This window comes from Python bivittatus, unplaced genomic scaffold, assembly GCF_059951505.1.
Source record: "Python bivittatus isolate LINGU-HERP-01145 unplaced genomic scaffold, Pbiv_v1 ctg000700_np1212, whole genome shotgun sequence".
In the NCBI taxonomy this organism is placed as follows: Eukaryota; Metazoa; Chordata; class Lepidosauria; order Squamata; family Pythonidae; genus Python; species Python bivittatus.
Window position 1 is genome coordinate 42763096 of NW_028277098.1, and position 18035 is coordinate 42781130.

Sequence of the window (18035 nt, forward strand, 5' to 3'; positions counted from 1 at the left end):
TTTTTAAGACCAGAAGAAGTGTAATTTAAATGTCAAAGGTAGCAAAATCTCCTTCAAATTGAGCTCAGTTATTGGCAATTACATGAACATAGCCCTGTTGTTTTGTTCAGTATGTTCTATTAACAGACTCTGCTCCTTTATAGCTGCTGACATCAAGTGCAGTTCATAAATGGGGTACTGAAATCCACGAGGGAATCTACAACATGTTGATGTTATTAGTAGATCTGGTTGCAGAGCGAGTGAAACAAGATCCTGTTCCTGTTGGACTTCTGGCTGTCCTTACAATGGTATTGTAACTACTATATCTCCCTGAGGCTGCTTAGCCTGCAGGTATTAGTGCTCTGTATTAAAAGCCCAAGTGAGACATACCAAACTGTAGTAAAGTAAGCTTTTAACTGCAGTTTAATATGTCTAAATTAATAAATGTGATCGACCCAAATGCTATAATCAGAAATAATGGCTTAAAGTGGCTAAACCTGTTACGTTGGCTTATGCTAACTGGTATGCCATGATCCCTAAATTGGCAGCCCTAATTGTGTCTTGTCCATTTCCGTACCCCAGCAGATTTGAGCTAAATCAAGGACTGTACACTTGCAAGTTGTCATTTGCTTTTTAAACTACAATCAGGATAATTGATTGCTTGGCAAGATATCCAGATTAGTACATTGACTTTTCTCCTACATATATTGGATATTTGTTTGTTTTATTTATGGTCCAAGACCAAGTCACAGAATTTAAAAATATAGCATGGTGAGCTGTATATTGGATATTTTTTATTTATTTATCTATTTATATCACATTTATATAGCCGCACATCTCACACAAAGAGACTCTGGGCAGTGTACAACAATTAAAATAAAATAAGCGAATAAAAACAGAGGTATAAAAAGATAAAAAGTTATTAAAATAAAAACATTATCACAATTTTTTTAAAAAATTACGTTTTAAAATATACAAACCCCACGGAAACAATGCTGGTATTGGTATTGAATTGGTATTCAAGTATGTGTGACTGCTTCCAAGTTGTAGTGAATAGGATTATCGATACAGAATATTGTGTCACTATACATTAATAGATATTTGATGCTTCTAAGTCTTCTTTGAAGATATGCTATACTGGTAATTATTACTGCCTTGAGAAAGGACAAATTTATGCTGTGCGTACTATTTTTTAGACATAGTTTTCCCATTTCTAATATTTATTTATTTATTTATATTTCAAATTTAGATACCGCCCATCTCACAAAAAGTGACTCTGGGCAGTTCACAACAAAACAGCAATAAATATTAAAATACAATAAAACAATATAAAATACAATAAAAATAGAATAAAAACCAAACACATACAGAAATTATATCTTCCAAGATGCTGATGGTCAGTAAGATGTTAACTAACATATGGGAGCATCTTCAAGGTGCTAGCCACCCCCAGGGTTGGTTGTCCTTTTTTGCACCCCATGCCAGTTGGCAGAGCCAGGTCTTGACTGCTTTCCCGAAGGACAAGAGAGCTGGGGCCTACCTCACCTCTGGGGAAAGAGTAGATATGGTAATATCTACCTATTCTGCAATACTGCTGTAAGATTTGCTTAGACGAAGAACTTCAATTTCTAAAGGGAGGTACTAGATAAATTTTTAATAACAACACTCAGGTTCCTATGCATGTTTATTCAAACATTTATTAAGATGAACAGGACTTAATTTACATAATTATGTACAACAAGAGTAAGCAACCCATAGCCACATGTAGCCTTCAGCCCCCATTTTGGATCCCAGAGCACCTCTCCCACAATATCATGCTATAGAAATTTGGTGGCAAAATGGGTTATTTCTGTGTGGTTTGCTATTTTGTTGTTTTTGGTTTTCCTAAAAAAAATTTATGCAAGGTAGGAATCATCATTTTCATCCTCGAACCATCCCTACCACCTCAAAAGGTTAACATTTTTCATCATCATCTTCCTGATTATATCACCATATCCTGAGCCCCCAGCGGCTGATTTAAAAAAGAAAAAATGTAGCCTCTGGCATAAAAGAATTGCTGCCTCAGTATAGAGGACTGCACATTTGCCTTTACATTAAAAATACTTTTTAAATATTTTTAAATATTTTAAATTTTAAGTATTTTAAAATACTGTTTGCTAGTAAAATTTAAGACTTGATTCTTGCCTGAGGATTAACAGAGCAGTACCAGTATGCCAATTTGGCAGTTCTTGACTAGTCGTGTTTGATTTCGTAAAACTAGTGGTCAACAGATCTATCTGCCCTATCAACAAAACGGAGACAAATGTCTTTATTGAGGAACAAACATACACCCACACGCGCACATGCATACACATGCATACACATGCACACAAATAACTTGGAAATGTGAGGAGGAAACCTTCATGATTTCTGTGAGGAGTCTCTGTCTTTGCCAGATAATGTTTTAAGATTATCCATTCCTATACTTCCCCTCTCTTCAGCAACAGCTACAGGAGTCTTTCCTTCTAATTTATCTTTCTTATGCTGGAAAGACACAGGGATGTGTTCCCAACCCCACTTCCTTCCTTTTAACAGGATAAATTTAGTTCACCCCAGGCTTCGAAGTTTGGTGGGGAGTTAGTTTTCTTCTCATGTTCACAGAGGCAATCTTTTACTCACCATGATGATTATATTATCTCAGAGTCTGCAGATACATAGCTGAATATAAATGTTCAGTGTTAGAGCACATGCTTAGTGGCCTAAGGTCCCATATTTAGTCTCTAACCTCTCCAATTTATAAAAAAAAGTTAGAGAATGAGAAAAAATGTATCTGTGGAGAACTGCTGTCCACAGCAGTTATATGGACAAATAATCTGTGCTGATAGAAGTACTTTAATGTATACAATATATTCCAGGTTTTAGTATAAAAAAAGTTAAACATAAAAACCATACAAATAGAGTATGATGAAATGATCTTAACAAATTGTTGTAAAATACTTTATGAACGTTGAGATATTAAAACACACATTCTGTTAATTCACTCTTGATTATTAATTCACTCTGTTGACTGGGGTTTTGTTTTTTCATCATACTCTTTTATTAAGGCGCTTAATCCTGACAATGAGTACCATTTCAAAAACCGAATGAAAATGTGCCAGAGGAACTGGATAGAAATATTTGGGGAAGGGAATCTATATGCTGTGTCTCCTATTTCTACTTTCCAGAAGGTAAACATGAAATGTATGGTTATTTAGCAGACTGCATTATATGTATATTATCTGAAATATGTATGACAACTTTTTGTATTGTAAGGATGCAACAGGTTTTTTTTCCAGTCTTTCCTAGATTATATTTTGTATAGTATTTTTCAACAAACTTGCTTATAATTAAGATTCATGAAGTATCTCCCTAAGTTATATTTAATAATGGCAATCATACTGCAGCAATGCAATCCCTTTCATCATTTTTTTTTTATGTGAGTTGTGCCACTGAGAAAGTAATGTAGTTTTCTTTGCTTTTTCATGTCATTAAATCAAGCTTCCAGGATGGAACTTTTAAATATTTTTATAGCTTTGGATTTGTTCATAATCAAACAGTGTTTTTGAATTTAATTTTGAATTTAAGAGTAATAGTTTTTTGACATGGTGCTTCATGGTGAGCTATTGTTATTTTTGAGATGCAAACCTAATGTCAAATGTTGCCCTAACACATAATTTATGTTGAGAAAGGTTATTATGACATTTAGCTATTTAGGTGCCTTTTTCAAATGATTCTTGGTATGGCAATCATGCTTTGCATTTGCAGTGATCACTAATATATGAAGTAATCCTAGAAGCAGAAAGCAAACAAAATTAAAATTCCAATATTTTAAGATTTGTTCTCAATCATATAGGAACCACATGGATGGCTCGTGGACTTAGTGAATAGGGTAAGTAGATAAAAAATATTGTTTATTCTGTATCATCTGTAAATGTATGGACCTTCAGTGAAACTAAATTTAATTGAACTTTAAATTCAATTAAACTTTAGTGGTTTTAAAAAATAAAAAGATTCTCACCCCAGAGAGCATATAGACAAGAACAGGGAAAGTAGAAAGTTCTTCAAATTATTTATTTACTTACTTACTTACTTATTTATATTTCACATTTGTTACCACCCATCTCACTGGAAGTGACTCTGGGCGATTTACAGTGAGAGAATAAATATTAATTAAAATACAGTATAACAATATTCCTACAAATAATAAATACAGTCAGGTCCAGAAATATTGGGACATCGACACCATTCTAACATCTTTGGCTCTATACACCACCACAATGGATTTGGAATGAAACAAACACAATGTGCTTCAACTGCAGACTGTCAGCTTTAATTTGAGGGTATGTACATCCAACTCAGGTGAACGGTGTAGGAATTACAACAGTTTGCATATGTGCCTCCCATGTGTTAAGGGACCAAAGTAATGGGACAGAATAATAATCATAAATCAAACTTTCCCTTTTTAATACTTGGTTTCAAATCCGTTGCAGTCAACCACAGCCTGAAGCCTGGAACGCATAGACATAGACGCTGGGTTTCATCTCTGGTGATGCTCTGCCAGGCCTCTACTGCAACTGTCTTCAGTTCCTGCTTGTTCTTGGGGCATTCTCCCTTCAGTTTTGTCTTCAGCAAGTGAAATGCATGCTCAATGGGATTCAGGTCAGGTGATTGACGCGGCCATTGCATAACATTCCACTTCTGTCCCTTCAAAAACTCTTTGGTTGCTTTTGCAGTATGCTTTGGGTCATTGTCCATCTGTACTGTGAGGCGCCGTCCAATGAGTTCTGCAGCATTTGGCTGAATGTGAGCAGATAATATTGCCCGAAACACTGCAGAATTTCATCCTGCTGCTTTTGTCAGCAGTCACATCATCAATAAATACAAGAGAACCAGTTCCATTGGCAGCCGTACATGCCCACGCCATGACACTACCACCACCATGCTTCACTGATGAGGTGGTATGCTTAGGATCATGAGCAGTTCCTTTCCTTCTCCATACTCTTCTCTTCCCATCACTCTGGTACAAGTTGATCTTGGTCTCATCTGTCCATAGGATGTTGTTCCAGAACTGTGAAGGCTTTTTTAGATGTCGTTTGGCAAACTCTAATCTGGCCTTCCTGTTTTTGAGGCTCACCAATGGTTTACATCTTGTGGTGAACCCTCTGTATTCACTCTGGTGAAGTCTTCTTTTGATTGTTGACTTTGACACACATACACCTACCTCCTGGAGAGTGTTCTTGATCTGGCCAACTGTTGTGAAGGGTGTTTTCTTCACCAGGGAAAGGATTCTTCAGTCATCCACCACAGTTGTTTTCCGTTGTCTCCCGGGTCTTTTGGTGTTGCTGAGCTCACCGGTGTGTTCCTTCTTTTTGAGAATGTTCCAAACAGTTGTTTTGGCCACGCCTAATGTTCTTGCTATCTCTCTGATGGGTTTGTTTTGTTTCTTCAGCCTAATAATGGCTTGCTTCACTGATAGTGACAGCTCTTTGGATCTCATCTTGAGAGTTGACAGCAACAGATTCCAAATGCAAATAGCACACTTGAAATGAACTCTGGGCCTTTTATCTGCACATTGTAATTGGGGTACTGAGGGAATATCACACACCTGGCCATGGAACAGCTGAGAAGCCAATTGTCCCATTACTTTTGGTCCCTTAACAAATGGGAGGCACATATGCAAACTGTTGTAATTCCTACACCGTTCACCTGAGTTGGATGTACATACCCTCAAATTAAAGCTGACAGTCTGCAGTTAAGGCACATTGTGTTTGTTTCATTCCAAATCCATTGTGGTGGTGTATAGAGCCAAAGATGTTAGAATTGTGTCGATGTCCCAATATTTCTGGACCTGACTGTATCTTCCAAGATATTGATGGTGAACTAAAAATTATTAGGCTCGGGGAGCGTCTTCAAGGCACCAGCTACCCCCCAGGGTTGGTTATATCTCTCTCCACCCCACGCAAGTCGGCAATTTATCCAGAATACATGGAAAGAAGATTGTAGTTAATGCAAAAATTCATCTTATACAACGTCCTTGGTACCTGAGGTACCTTAATATGATACTTAACTGAGATAATAGGGCTTTCAGGGACAAAGGCATATACTAAAGCAGAACTAATTAATATTGGTTTTCATTTTTTATGCAGTGTAAGTTGTCTTAGTTTTCCCTTCTCTTATTGAAATGACCCAGGAAGCCCTACTGTTATACTTCCAGAGAACAATAGCATGAAATAAATGTTATAGTATTCTACCTTTTTGAGACATTTCAGACTGGTTATTTATTTATTTATTTCATGATTATTTCATGATTGAAAGGTTATTTAAATTGGTATACATATTTGGGCATGTCTGTGTATTTACTTTTTTCCCTACTTTCTGCCAATTTGGATTTTGCTTAGTTTGCAGAATTAGGAGGGTTTTCTGCAATTCAGTCTAAACTTCATTCAGAAGACATTGAACTTGGGGTAAGTTAAATGTTATTTGGTTATGTTAATTGCAGTTATTTGTTATAGTTAGTGGTTCTGAGCTTTCTGTTGTTATAGAAATAAAGAAATACCAGTGCTGGATGAAAAAAATATAATTTCTGCAGTGTTTTTACTATACGTTCAACTCTCAGTTGGCAGTGTAAAACTGCATTACCAGTGAGTTGTATTTGTTATTTTATCAGTCAAGACTATATTGGTCCTGGTTATTCATTAGTTCATTTTAGAGGTAACATTTTCTTTAACATGTTTATCACATGCCAATCTGTGAAGTTTTTATGTAGGAAATATTCTTTGTTTTTAAATATTTCTTCTTCTAGGCAGTCTCCTCACTGGTTCAGCCTTTGGGAGTTTGTGCCGAGTATCTGAATTCTTCAGTAGTACAGGTAATTAACTTCTCTTTCTTTTGAACTATTATAGGGCATGTTATTGGTAGCTTTTAATAACGACTTGCTGCAAATAGGGTTTGGATTTTGACTTCTTTTTAATAGTAATAGAATTATTACAGTTGTGTGAGGATAAATTCAGATCTGCATGGAGATAATTTCAGGTACTTTGTCCAAATGCTGCCATTGATATGTTTATGATGAGCGATAGCGAAAAGTAGCATAAGTGGAATGAGCTGTCTCTTATATGAATGGGAAGTACTTATACTCTCAGGTTAGGATTAAGATTTTTATTGACTTACTGCAGTTTGCACCATACTGAATTCCAGGCAAGAACATTTCTTCTTAAGGGATGTAAGGACGGAAACATTGTAGTGTGAAGACTTTACAAAACATATTTTTATCTCCAAGATGCAAAATTAGTATTGTTTTGTTTTATAGCCCATGTTGGATCCAGTCATTCATAATATGATTAAATATGTTCAAAACATTGAGGAAAAAGACCTGAAAGACAAGGTAGCATTTGATTTCTTAAATGTAACCCACAATTCTCATTGTAATGTTAATTGAATATCTGTTGCTCCTGTGTTATTCAAGCTTTATGAAGGCTTATCATGAAATTTGTTAAGTTATTTTGCCTTAATGATGTCAGTTGCACTATATCTGGTACATTATTGTATCTTTGTTGTATTTTTTAATGAATGTGTCTTAGTGTTGCAAATTTCCACTCTTCTATTAGAATAATTTGTTTATTCTCTTAAATTTTATTAATAGGAACAGCTTTTTGAAAAATGAGATCTCAGTTTCTCAGTTTGCATATCTAGGGAGGTGAAATTCTTATTGATCTGATTCACACCTCACAATCAGCCATGGTTTGTTTAACCATGATTTATTGATTTTAAAATGATTTATTGATGCTAAAGTGAACAAGTCACAGAGTGACTTAGCACAATATGTAAATCCAAATATTGTCACTTCACTTGGATTTACAGTAAAATTACATAAATATTTGCTAAGTAACTTAAAAGCTATTGATATTTGCTGCAAAATGTAATGCAGGTACTGTTCTAGTCTTGTGTTACTTTTGATGGAGCTGAACTTGGTGCAACTGCTTTTAAAATTACAATTTAGGCTTATAGTGCTTACTTAGGAATTATTCCAATTAGATAGGCATAAGATTGGACTGTTAATCTTAAAGATTAGGCTTCACCAAGTTAAATGATGTAATCTCTGTTGACAGAATGTGTTACTATGACATATATAGAGTATTCATAATGTTTATCTTTCACAGAGGCTAGTCAGTATCCCTGAACTCTTGTCTGCCATCAAGCTCCTCTGTATGCGATTTCAGCCTGATTTAGTAACAGTAGTAGATGATCTGCGGTTAGATATCCTATTGCGTATGTTGAAATCACCACACTTCAGTGCAAAAATGAACTCTCTAAAAGAAGTAAGTTTGTTAGGCTAAAATCTTAAAATAGACCATAATTGGGTTGCCATAGAGTACTGAAATATTAGCATTCAGTTCACCTAGTATTTAAAGAAAAGCAACAGCAGTTGGTAGTAGCTAACTGAGCTTGGCTGATCTTTAAAAAAAAAGCTAAGCTGAGTTTAATTTAGCTAGTACTCTGATGAGAGATTACCAGGAAATCCCAGGGATAGAGGCTAGGCTGGAAAGATGGGAAAAAAGAAAAAAGATAGTGGAAATCTGCTTCTATATTATTGCTAAGGAAACTATATAAACATGTCAAGTCAGAGTAGAGCTCAACTGAAGAGAACCGCTACCTTTTTATAGGTCATAAAGGCATAATTTGGGTTACTGGTTTTAGTTAGAGTTTTCAGATAGTAATTTGATTCCTGCTTTGTTGAGAAGAAATGAAGTCTGTTTTCTAGCCTTTTGTATTATTCTGTTTGAAGCACACTGATGGGACAAGTGACAGTTAAATGCTATTATAAAAAGTAGAATGTCCTCAAGTTGAGCTTTATTCCTAGTGATTCTAAGTATCCATCCATCTGTGTAGTTTTCTTATTGACTGTATGAAAGTAGTTTGCCTGCTCCTTCTTATGGAATGTTTTTCAACTTCCCAGTGTAGTTCTACAGCCTTGGTATTCTCTGGTGGTCTTCCATCCAAGTATTAACCTGCATTATTTAAAAAAAAAAAAAAAACTTTAAGTACATCCTCCTTTTCCTGTGTTTATATCTCTTAAAACAGAGATGCAAGCATTTCATTACTTAATGAATAATTGAATAGGAAATCTGGGCAGGTGGCCATTTCTTGCCCCTTCATTTTCTTCTGGATTTAAAAGGAAACTACTTATTCCTAAAAAAAGCTCTTCCTTGCAGATTGCAAAAAATACATCCATAGTCCACTTCTGTTGAAACCTGGAACCTATAGGAACAAGTAGCTGGGGTGGTTGTGTATGTCTTCATGGGCTCTTTGACTCAAATGGAAATTTTTTTTGCAGACAGCCTAAGGTGCCATCTGTCATCCCACCTCTTTTCCTGCTAATGTTTATGCAGCCAATTAATGTAGCCTGTTAAAAGTAACCTTAAGCTTCTTCCTTTTATAACCTTGAAGGGCCAGTAGTCTTTTATATTTAGGGCACAAAAGGATTGTAATTTATGGAGTTGTTTTATTATTGTGCCATTTAGATGTTCATTTACTATGCAACTGCTACTGCTTTTAGGTGAATAAGTACTCAGCTGTTTTCAAAACTGGCTCATTATCTGTGAGTCAGATTTTCAATTAGCTGAGTGTTCCTCTCCATCTACTTGTCTATTCTGTCCACTGAAAGGGCTGATTTAGTTTAAAGTCTGCCCTCTACATGATAAGTACCTGCAATGAAAAAAGCAAAACCCATTTGGGAATCATTGTGATAGGAACTTAAAATGAAACTGCCATTATAATGCCTTGATACGGATCTGTGGTATGACTGTACTATACATGTATAGTTCTGGTTGTAAAAAGGATATTGTGGGCTGGAAAGGATCCAAAAACAAGGCAATCAAAGTGGTCAAGAGCCATTCCTCCATTAAAAATAGTTACAATGTTATACTGTTTAGAGATGCTTAGTTTAGGGGAGAAAGTGATAAAAGTGATTTTAAAAGGGGGAGAAAATAATAAAAAAAGATGTGAGGTATACAAAATTGTACCAATGGAGGGGAATATTGAATTGAATATTGTATTGAAATTGTAGCATAATGTGGAAAAGGAGGACAGAAAGAAGTTTTCATATTTCATAAAGTTAGAATCTGGGGCTATCCAATAGAAATTAAACTAGTCATTAGGGCTGTTTGCCTCTGCTACTCATTATGGCTATAATAGCAGTTGCTGAGAAACATAAAAGACAAGACGCTATTGAATCTCATGTGGACTTTGCATTGGCATCTCTTTGGCTGCTATGATAATAACATGTCTAGTTAAGCCTTTTTAATCTTCAGAATCTTTTCTTCTTTCCATACTAGTAGACCTACAAGGTTTAGTTAATTGTTCTAAAAGACTTTTTCTCTGCTATGGGCAATATGGTATTCACTGTTTTCAGACCTTACATATATTTTATAATTATGATGATTATTAATTATTTTGTAGCTAGTTATTTAAAATATATCTCTCCTTATTTTTAGGTAACAAAACTTATTGAAGATAGCACTTTATCCAAATCAGTGAAAAATGCAATAGATACAGATCGATTATTAAACTGGCTAGTGGAAAACTCTGTCCTATCCATTGCATTAGAAGGTATGTATACAAATGTCTTCTGAACTCAGAGCTGACATTCTGACTGTGTTCAGTCAGAAGGTTTCATCATGGTTTAGAGTTAAAGAATAACCTCTGCAAGTCTAAGGCTCAGGTGCTTTTCATTTTTCCCTCCTTTATTGTAGTCATACAGATAGTATTTAAAACCTTTGCTAAGATTAACTGCAGTTTATTGAATTATCTGAACTATGGTTAATCTTAATGATAGTTAATTCAAGCAAGCTATATTTTAAAGTTGGATTGTTTTCATTATTCACAGTAAAGATTAATCACTGTTTACTTGGCTTTGAGTTGCACAAAAGATAGGGATAAATCTCCAATGGAAGAGAATAATTTCCAAGTCTTTCTTTTTAGTTGTACAAGGAGAGGGTAGAAGGAAAAATCACATGAACGCAAGGCTCACTATAGCTCATTCTTATGATGCATTATACTTGAACCAATTGTATTTATGAACTGTTGTTTCAAGATGATTACTCTTGTTTGAAGTTCAAATTTTGGCAAATTCTTAGATATATTTCGGGAAAGAAGTCATTACATTAAGACAGAAGCAGCCAGAAGGGAATATACTTTTTTTTTCAGTTGTTGCTGTTTTGTGTGTGTGTGTGTGTGTTTTTTCCTTTTATTTTTTCTTTCAGCCTCCAAAGACCTTAGGGCATGTGGCAGTCAGACACTGATGCCTTCAGTGAGGGGCAGAATTGAATGTCTTGTCCCTTTCTTTAAGAGAATTGATAAGAAATACGTTTGTTAAGCACCACAGAGGCTTGCTATACATACTTTGAATGCATTCTATTAAAAAAAAAAAACTATTATGGAATAATTGTAGATGGCAGTCTGCATCCCAAAATATGAGGTTGGCAGAATTTGTACAAAATGTTCATTGACTATAGTACAGTAGTTATCTACAGAATAAGATAAGAAAAATGTTAGGAAACTAATAGTCTTTGTTAGTACTCTTGCTGACTAAATTGCCTATATTTTTGTATCTAGGTAACATAGATCAAGCACAATATTGTGATCGTATTAAGGGGATTATTGAGCTGTTGGGTAGCAAGCTATCTCTAGATGAATTGACCAAAATTTGGCGAATACAGGTAAGGATTTTTAACTTTTATTTTTAAATTATACTGTTCTTGGAGAGCTTAGGAAACATTTTCAAATCTGTGCCATAGTGAGTAGGTGTACATCAGAAAATGAGATTTGTTTTTAAAAGTTTATGTGAAAAAAATTTAAAAACGCAGCATTTTATACCATAAGTCTGCATTAGGGAACCATTATGATATTGCATTTACCAGTAAATGTAGGTTTGCCTTTATTTTATTTGTTTCATGTAGAATTTGAAAAAATTGAATACAAGCCTTAAAGAAACATATTTAATGTGTCAATGGCAGAAGTCTGCATTTATTTTCAGCTGGGCTTACTTCACAGAGGAACACAAAATGGCTTTTGTTTAAATATAAATATATTGAGAGGAGGGTGCCTTTTAGGTTGCAGTGGCCAAGCCAACTTGATGTGTGTTTTCTCTCCCTATTCTCCTCCCTGCCCATTTCCTTTGAAGTCAGGACAACCATCAACTGTGATAGAGAATATCCATACTATTATTGCAGCAGCTGCTGTGAAGTTCAGCTCAGACCAGCTAAGTCATCTTTTTATCCTTATTCAGAAGGTAAGGTTTGTATTGGCTTAACTCTGTTGCTACAATAAAAGCTTGAAATCTCATAATCTTGGGAAAAGTTTTACAGTTATTTATAGCACAAAACAGACAGGTGAAAGGTCAAATCAAGCTTTTTACTTTTTAGCAGTCATAATATATTTACAAAGTTACTTGTATATCTGACATGTTTTTCTTAAATTGAATTAGTTTAAAAAAAACTATAACAGTGGTTAATTACTTAATTGTAAATAGACTTTTGAATACAATTTTCACTGTAAATAAAAATTTGCTCGTTCTGAATTTCCGGTTCAAAGGCTACTCCTTTTACTAGTTCATATTATATTGTTATTTAGGTCAAATACATTCAGCTGTTAAGTGTGCTCAGCTAAAGATCTTCCAAGATTTCTTATATAGTGTTTTGAAAAATTAGATTTGTATCAGTGGAATTAAATTAAACATATATTTCATTTCCAGTTTCTTTATATACTCTCAAATTTGTATTTGATTAAATTAAGTGTTGGAAAAAGAGTGTTGGAATAAATTTTAAATGGCTTTGTATTTATTTTTTCCTTTTTTAGAGTTGGGAGTGTGAGAGTGATAGAGTACGACAGAAACTCTTAAGCTTGATAGGACGTATTGGACGGGAAGCTCGTGTAGAGGCAACCACTGGAAAGGCACGTGGAACAATTTTTTAAGAGAACACACATGGCAATTTCTGTAACAGAAAGTGATAACTATATATGTATTCTTGTAGGTTCTTGAAGTTCTCTGGGACTTGGCTCATCTTCCAACACTACCTAGCAGCTTGATTCAACAGGCTTTGGAGGAGCATTTGACAATCCTTAGCGATGCCTATGCAGTAAAGGAGGCAATCAAAAGAAGCTATATCATCAAATGTATAGAAGATATTAAGAGGGTTGGTTTGTCTTTAGAATTGACTTTAGAATTCATATTTTTAGGGATATATTTTCTTTCTTTTACCATGAGTTCTATTATTTTTTAATTCAACATGATACAAACTAAAAGTATTAGTTATCTTGCTAGTTCTCACTTTCTGAAGGTGATGGAGAATAAAGACTGATTGGGTAAGGTAAATCTCATACTTTTGTTTCAATTTTTTTTAATGTTTTTGTTTTATTTGTCAAAGGTGCAACTAATTATTGACTTATAGGGATGAAATTTTCAGATAGACCCAGGAATGGAGCAAATTTAAATTTTTGATATTTGAAGAGTTTAGATTACATTGTGAAGGACTTTTTTTAAGATCAGGTTAGCCAATATTTTGCAAAGTATTAGAGCTTGTTTATAAGTTCAAAACATGTTAATTTTTTTCTAATATAAATTAACTTTAATTTTCTTTTTAATTACCAGGCTTTGAGTGCTTTTTCTGTAGAAAAGAGAAAGAAAATACTATAAATAAAATATAAACTAGTGAGCGTTTAAGAGCCAATTTGGTCTAGTGGTTAAGGCACCAGGCTAGAATACAGGAGACTGTGAGTTCTAGTCCCGCCTTAGGCATAAAAGCTGGCTAGGTAACTTTGGGCCAGTTGCTCTCATTCAGCCCATGACATCAGGCTTGGGCGACAAGCCAGTTGGTAAACTCCTGTCACAATTGGATCAACCATTTGGTTGATTTGAAAAAAGTGGACCCTGTGCCTGCGGGAAAATGCTAGGAAAAAAAAAACTAGTGAGTGTACTGAAGAGAAATATAATGCTGGGATGTTAATAATACATCCAAAATATTCCAATTTTAGAACTTTAATTCTTTCCATACCGCAATTTATCTGCTGTCTGTTGTTGCTGTTGGTATTAGTAGGGGTGTAATTATTATTATTTTATACATTTATATCTCAGCCTTCCTCTGGGAGGTCAAGGTGCGTCACACAGAGGTCTTTCTTTATTCTATCCCCAATATTTCTCAGACTGGACTAAAAGATAGTGGCTAGCTCAGTCACCTAGTGAGTTTCCATTAGGGCTAGGGTGGGGATTTGATCTTATTCCAGGTCATATTCCAACATCTTTAGTCTCTTTGCTCTCCAGTAGTTATTCCAACATCTTTAGTCTCTAGTATTTCTAGTGGGTTTCTCCAGACATTTCTAATATCTGTAAGGTTTATAATCTAGAAACAGTTCACTAAATAGAAAACGTAGTCTTAGTTTAGCCAATGCATAACCAGCTTTGAAACACAGGAGTAAAATGTATCAACTGTGCAGAAGCAATTCAAATTATTTCAGATACAAGGCTGTTCTTTGTTGCTATAATTGTTTGTTTGTTCATTTGTTTCAACTCATTCTCAGAATGTGATTCAGAAAAATTGAGCTCCCTCTTCTTCCTATAATGTTTTTTAAAATCTCCAGGAATATGTTACAGTGCTCTCTTCTTGTTTTTAAACTGCCTTCCCTTCTGATTATTGTAGTTTTGATGTTTTTCAAGCCAGTGATTGCAATCCTTTGCCTGAGTATAGTATGAATCCTGATTGGTACCTCATAATCTGTTTTTTGTTTTCATCTCCTCTGATTTTATCAGTTTCTTGCTGAGATCTGTTCTTCATCATTCCCTAAATTCTCAATAAAATTTAGCATTTGCAGTTATGACCTTGATCTCTTTGATCACCCATGCATTGTCTAATCAGTATATGCCTTTTATTTTTGGTGCAGTAACTGAATTGCTGCCTATAGCATACCAGAACAGCAGATCAGTATCGGAACTTTGCAGAGGGTTTCAAATGGGACAGAGTATGTTAAAGACATCTACTTGGGTACATCTATTCTGAATTATTCTGAACCACTTCAGGATTCATCCAGATCCCGAACCCAATTTCAGTATCTATCACTGTCTCATCAGTGATATATATAGATTTATAAAAGATAACTGCAAATGTTTAATCTTTTAAATCTAGGAAAAGTAAATATAATTTGTTAAAGAATAGGAAATAGAGCTATGAAAATTTATGGTGTGTATCAATGGGTATTACATATATATAATTTGTTGATATCTTTTATTAGTCATCCCAGCATAATAATCCTCAGTTTGTGTGGGTGGTACCAGCTTTACGTCAACTCCATGAGATCACACGCTCATTTATTAAACAAACCTACCAAAAGCAAGATAAGGTGAGTATATTTGTTAGGCATACATACACAGAAAGGGGTGAAGGTGGAAAATAAAAGTGGGAAACACTGAATAGTTATGTATTTATCAACTACCCTGCTGAGTGATAGTTGGTCCTTGGCAACTGAAAATCAGGATTAGAAATACTTTGTATGTAATACTTAAATGTACATATTTTATTTCCGGAGAGACAATATACAAGATACTTAGCAATGACAAAATAAAACAATTAAAAGCTAAAAATCTAAAAGATTAAATAGAAAAGATTAAATCATCCATGGACTCATATTTATGAAAATATCTAATAGCAGCCAGTTTAAAGCCATATTAAACATTTAAAAAATGAAAACACGAAAAGTTCACCTAGCAGTGAAAAGGTATGACAAGATGTGAGAGCTAAAAATACTTTGCTAGTTATTTATGTTGTAAATATATACATAACTTGTGGCAATGTTTTTTATGACACTTTACATTAATACTAAAATTTAATAATTAAATTATATTTATTTTATGCTGGGTTAAGATAAATGAAAATGTTCAACATATATTCAAAGTACTTGCTAGTTTATTCCAGGAGCGTGAAGAGGATAGAAATTGAATATACTTAGGCCTCCATAGGATTTGTGCTCAGAGATACATGCAGGAAACTTCCATTTATTTAAAGCCTGATTGTATATATTATAATGCCCTGCTTAACAGATGCTTTTCAATATTTTTGTCAAGAGCATTATTCAGGATTTGAAGAAAAACTTTGAGATAGTAAAACTGGTAACAGGAAGCTTAATAGCTTGCCACAGATTGGCTGCATCAGTAGCAGGTGTTGGAGGCCTATCAGGAGCAACGTTGGTGGACGGCCGGTACACCTATCGGGAGGTAAGCAAACAATGGCTTATAAAAGCTGAAACCATTGAGAAACCTTAAATAAAAATTAGAGGAACCTTATATAGAGAGGAATCTGGGGTCCTAAAAAAGGAAAAATATAAGCACATAAATAATGTCAAAGCATCTCTTTAGAAATGCTCAGTGCAAATCAAGTATATTTTTTGTCTTTCTAGTACTTAGAGGCACACCTCAAATTTCTGGCATTTTTTCTTCAAGAGGCCACACTCTATTTAGGATGGAATCGTGCTCGGGAAATCTGGGAATGCCTTGTAACAGGCCAAGATGTTTGTGAGCTGGATCGAGAGGTGAGATCTTGCAAACAGCAGGCAGGCAATTCATGTAATATGCAGGGTTGTTCAGAATTGTTCCTATTGTAGCATAACAGCTACTCTTGAATATAGGTAGTCCCCGGGTTAAGAACACCCAGTTTACAGATGACCCATAGTTAAGAATGGAGCCTATGGTGGCAAATTCAAGTTAAATACACAATGATTCAAATTAAAAGCACCATGTTTGAATTAAAAACACAGTGGTTCGAGTTCATTACACAATACTACTTATACAATATTATACAATCATGCTGTTCTGGCTTACATACAAATTCGACTTAAGCACAGACCTTGGGAATGGAACTCATTCTGAAACTGGGGACTACCTGTACTTGAATATACACATTACCTTATCCATTTTATTCATTTGTAAGCTCATTTAAACTGACACTCTGTTGAGCTGATTCAAGTTTCAAAATAGAAACACTAATTTTTTTAAAAAAACAGGAAATATATCTAAAATAAAACTATGCAGAATAATAATTACTATCAATAAATATACCTTACTGGGCACTTATACATACAGTACATGAAGCTTACTTTGAATAGTGGGCATTTGCTGACTAAATTCTGGTGTATGAAATAAGCAGCAATGTATTGTCTATTAAAGTAGTGAAAAATTAGGAAATTGTGTATTTCTGTCACAGATGTGCTTTGAATGGTTTACAAAAGGGCAGCATGACCTTGAAGGTGATGTACAGCAGCAGCTTTTTAAAGAAAAAATTCTTAAATTGGAGTCCTATGAAATCACTATGAATGGTATGTAAGTATTTTTGCCTTTTGGCATTTCAGACTAATTCTGACTGTTAGATACTTTAGGATAAAATTTGTGACTTTGTTACTGAAAATTGTGTTAGGTCCAGAGAAATCCTTAGGGAGGCAAGTAGGTAGAAAGTATTTCTCATTCCTCCTCTATCTGCCAACCCCTCTCCAAATAATAATTTTGAGATCCTGGTGTGAATGACATTGGATGCAACACTGGAGGCTAAGAAAAGGGCTAGAGACTTCCAAATTGGCCAAAGATACCTTCTCATAGTGGAATACATTGATATTTAATTTCCAGGCCCTGTAGCTCACCTCATTGACCAAGGCCTCCCAGTTCTTGTAAGAGGTGTTTCAGGAGGAGAGATGGGAAACTGATCTAATTTCCCAGCCCTTTGTCCTTGTAGTTCTCTGGATCCAATCTAGTGAATGTTTTTTTGGATTTAATTAAATTTAAACAAAACTGACTTATTCTGTTTGTCTGAAAGCATCTGTATTATGTAGGCAATATTTGTAATGTTTATTTAAATAAAAATAGTGGGATTCCTTTAAAATGTTAATTTTTAAAAACAGGTTTTGGTTTGTTTAAGACCTTTTTTGAAAATGTGAATCTTTGTGATCATCGATTAAAACGACAAGGAACTCAGTTGGTAAGCACCTTTCTATAATCATATACT

At 34.6% G+C, this 18035-nt stretch overlaps 1 protein-coding gene across 1 annotated transcript in view; it reads left to right on the forward strand.

The window, feature by feature from the left end:
- USP24 (ubiquitin specific peptidase 24) overlaps positions 1–18035 on the forward strand; it is a 98110-nt gene that overhangs the window by 23262 nt on the left and 56813 nt on the right. The window contains exons 4-20 of the mRNA XM_088154333.1: positions 144–287; positions 3063–3185; positions 3851–3886; positions 6396–6461; positions 6800–6865; positions 7307–7381; positions 8157–8315; positions 10491–10605; positions 11611–11714; positions 12179–12286; positions 12853–12948; positions 13029–13190; positions 15280–15387; positions 16109–16258; positions 16441–16572; positions 17244–17355; positions 17932–18008. Coding sequence (XP_088010459.1) covers positions 144–287; positions 3063–3185; positions 3851–3886; positions 6396–6461; positions 6800–6865; positions 7307–7381; positions 8157–8315; positions 10491–10605; positions 11611–11714; positions 12179–12286; positions 12853–12948; positions 13029–13190; positions 15280–15387; positions 16109–16258; positions 16441–16572; positions 17244–17355; positions 17932–18008 — 1833 coding nt within the window. The remainder of the gene's footprint in view (positions 1–143; positions 288–3062; positions 3186–3850; positions 3887–6395; positions 6462–6799; positions 6866–7306; positions 7382–8156; positions 8316–10490; positions 10606–11610; positions 11715–12178; positions 12287–12852; positions 12949–13028; positions 13191–15279; positions 15388–16108; positions 16259–16440; positions 16573–17243; positions 17356–17931; positions 18009–18035) is intronic.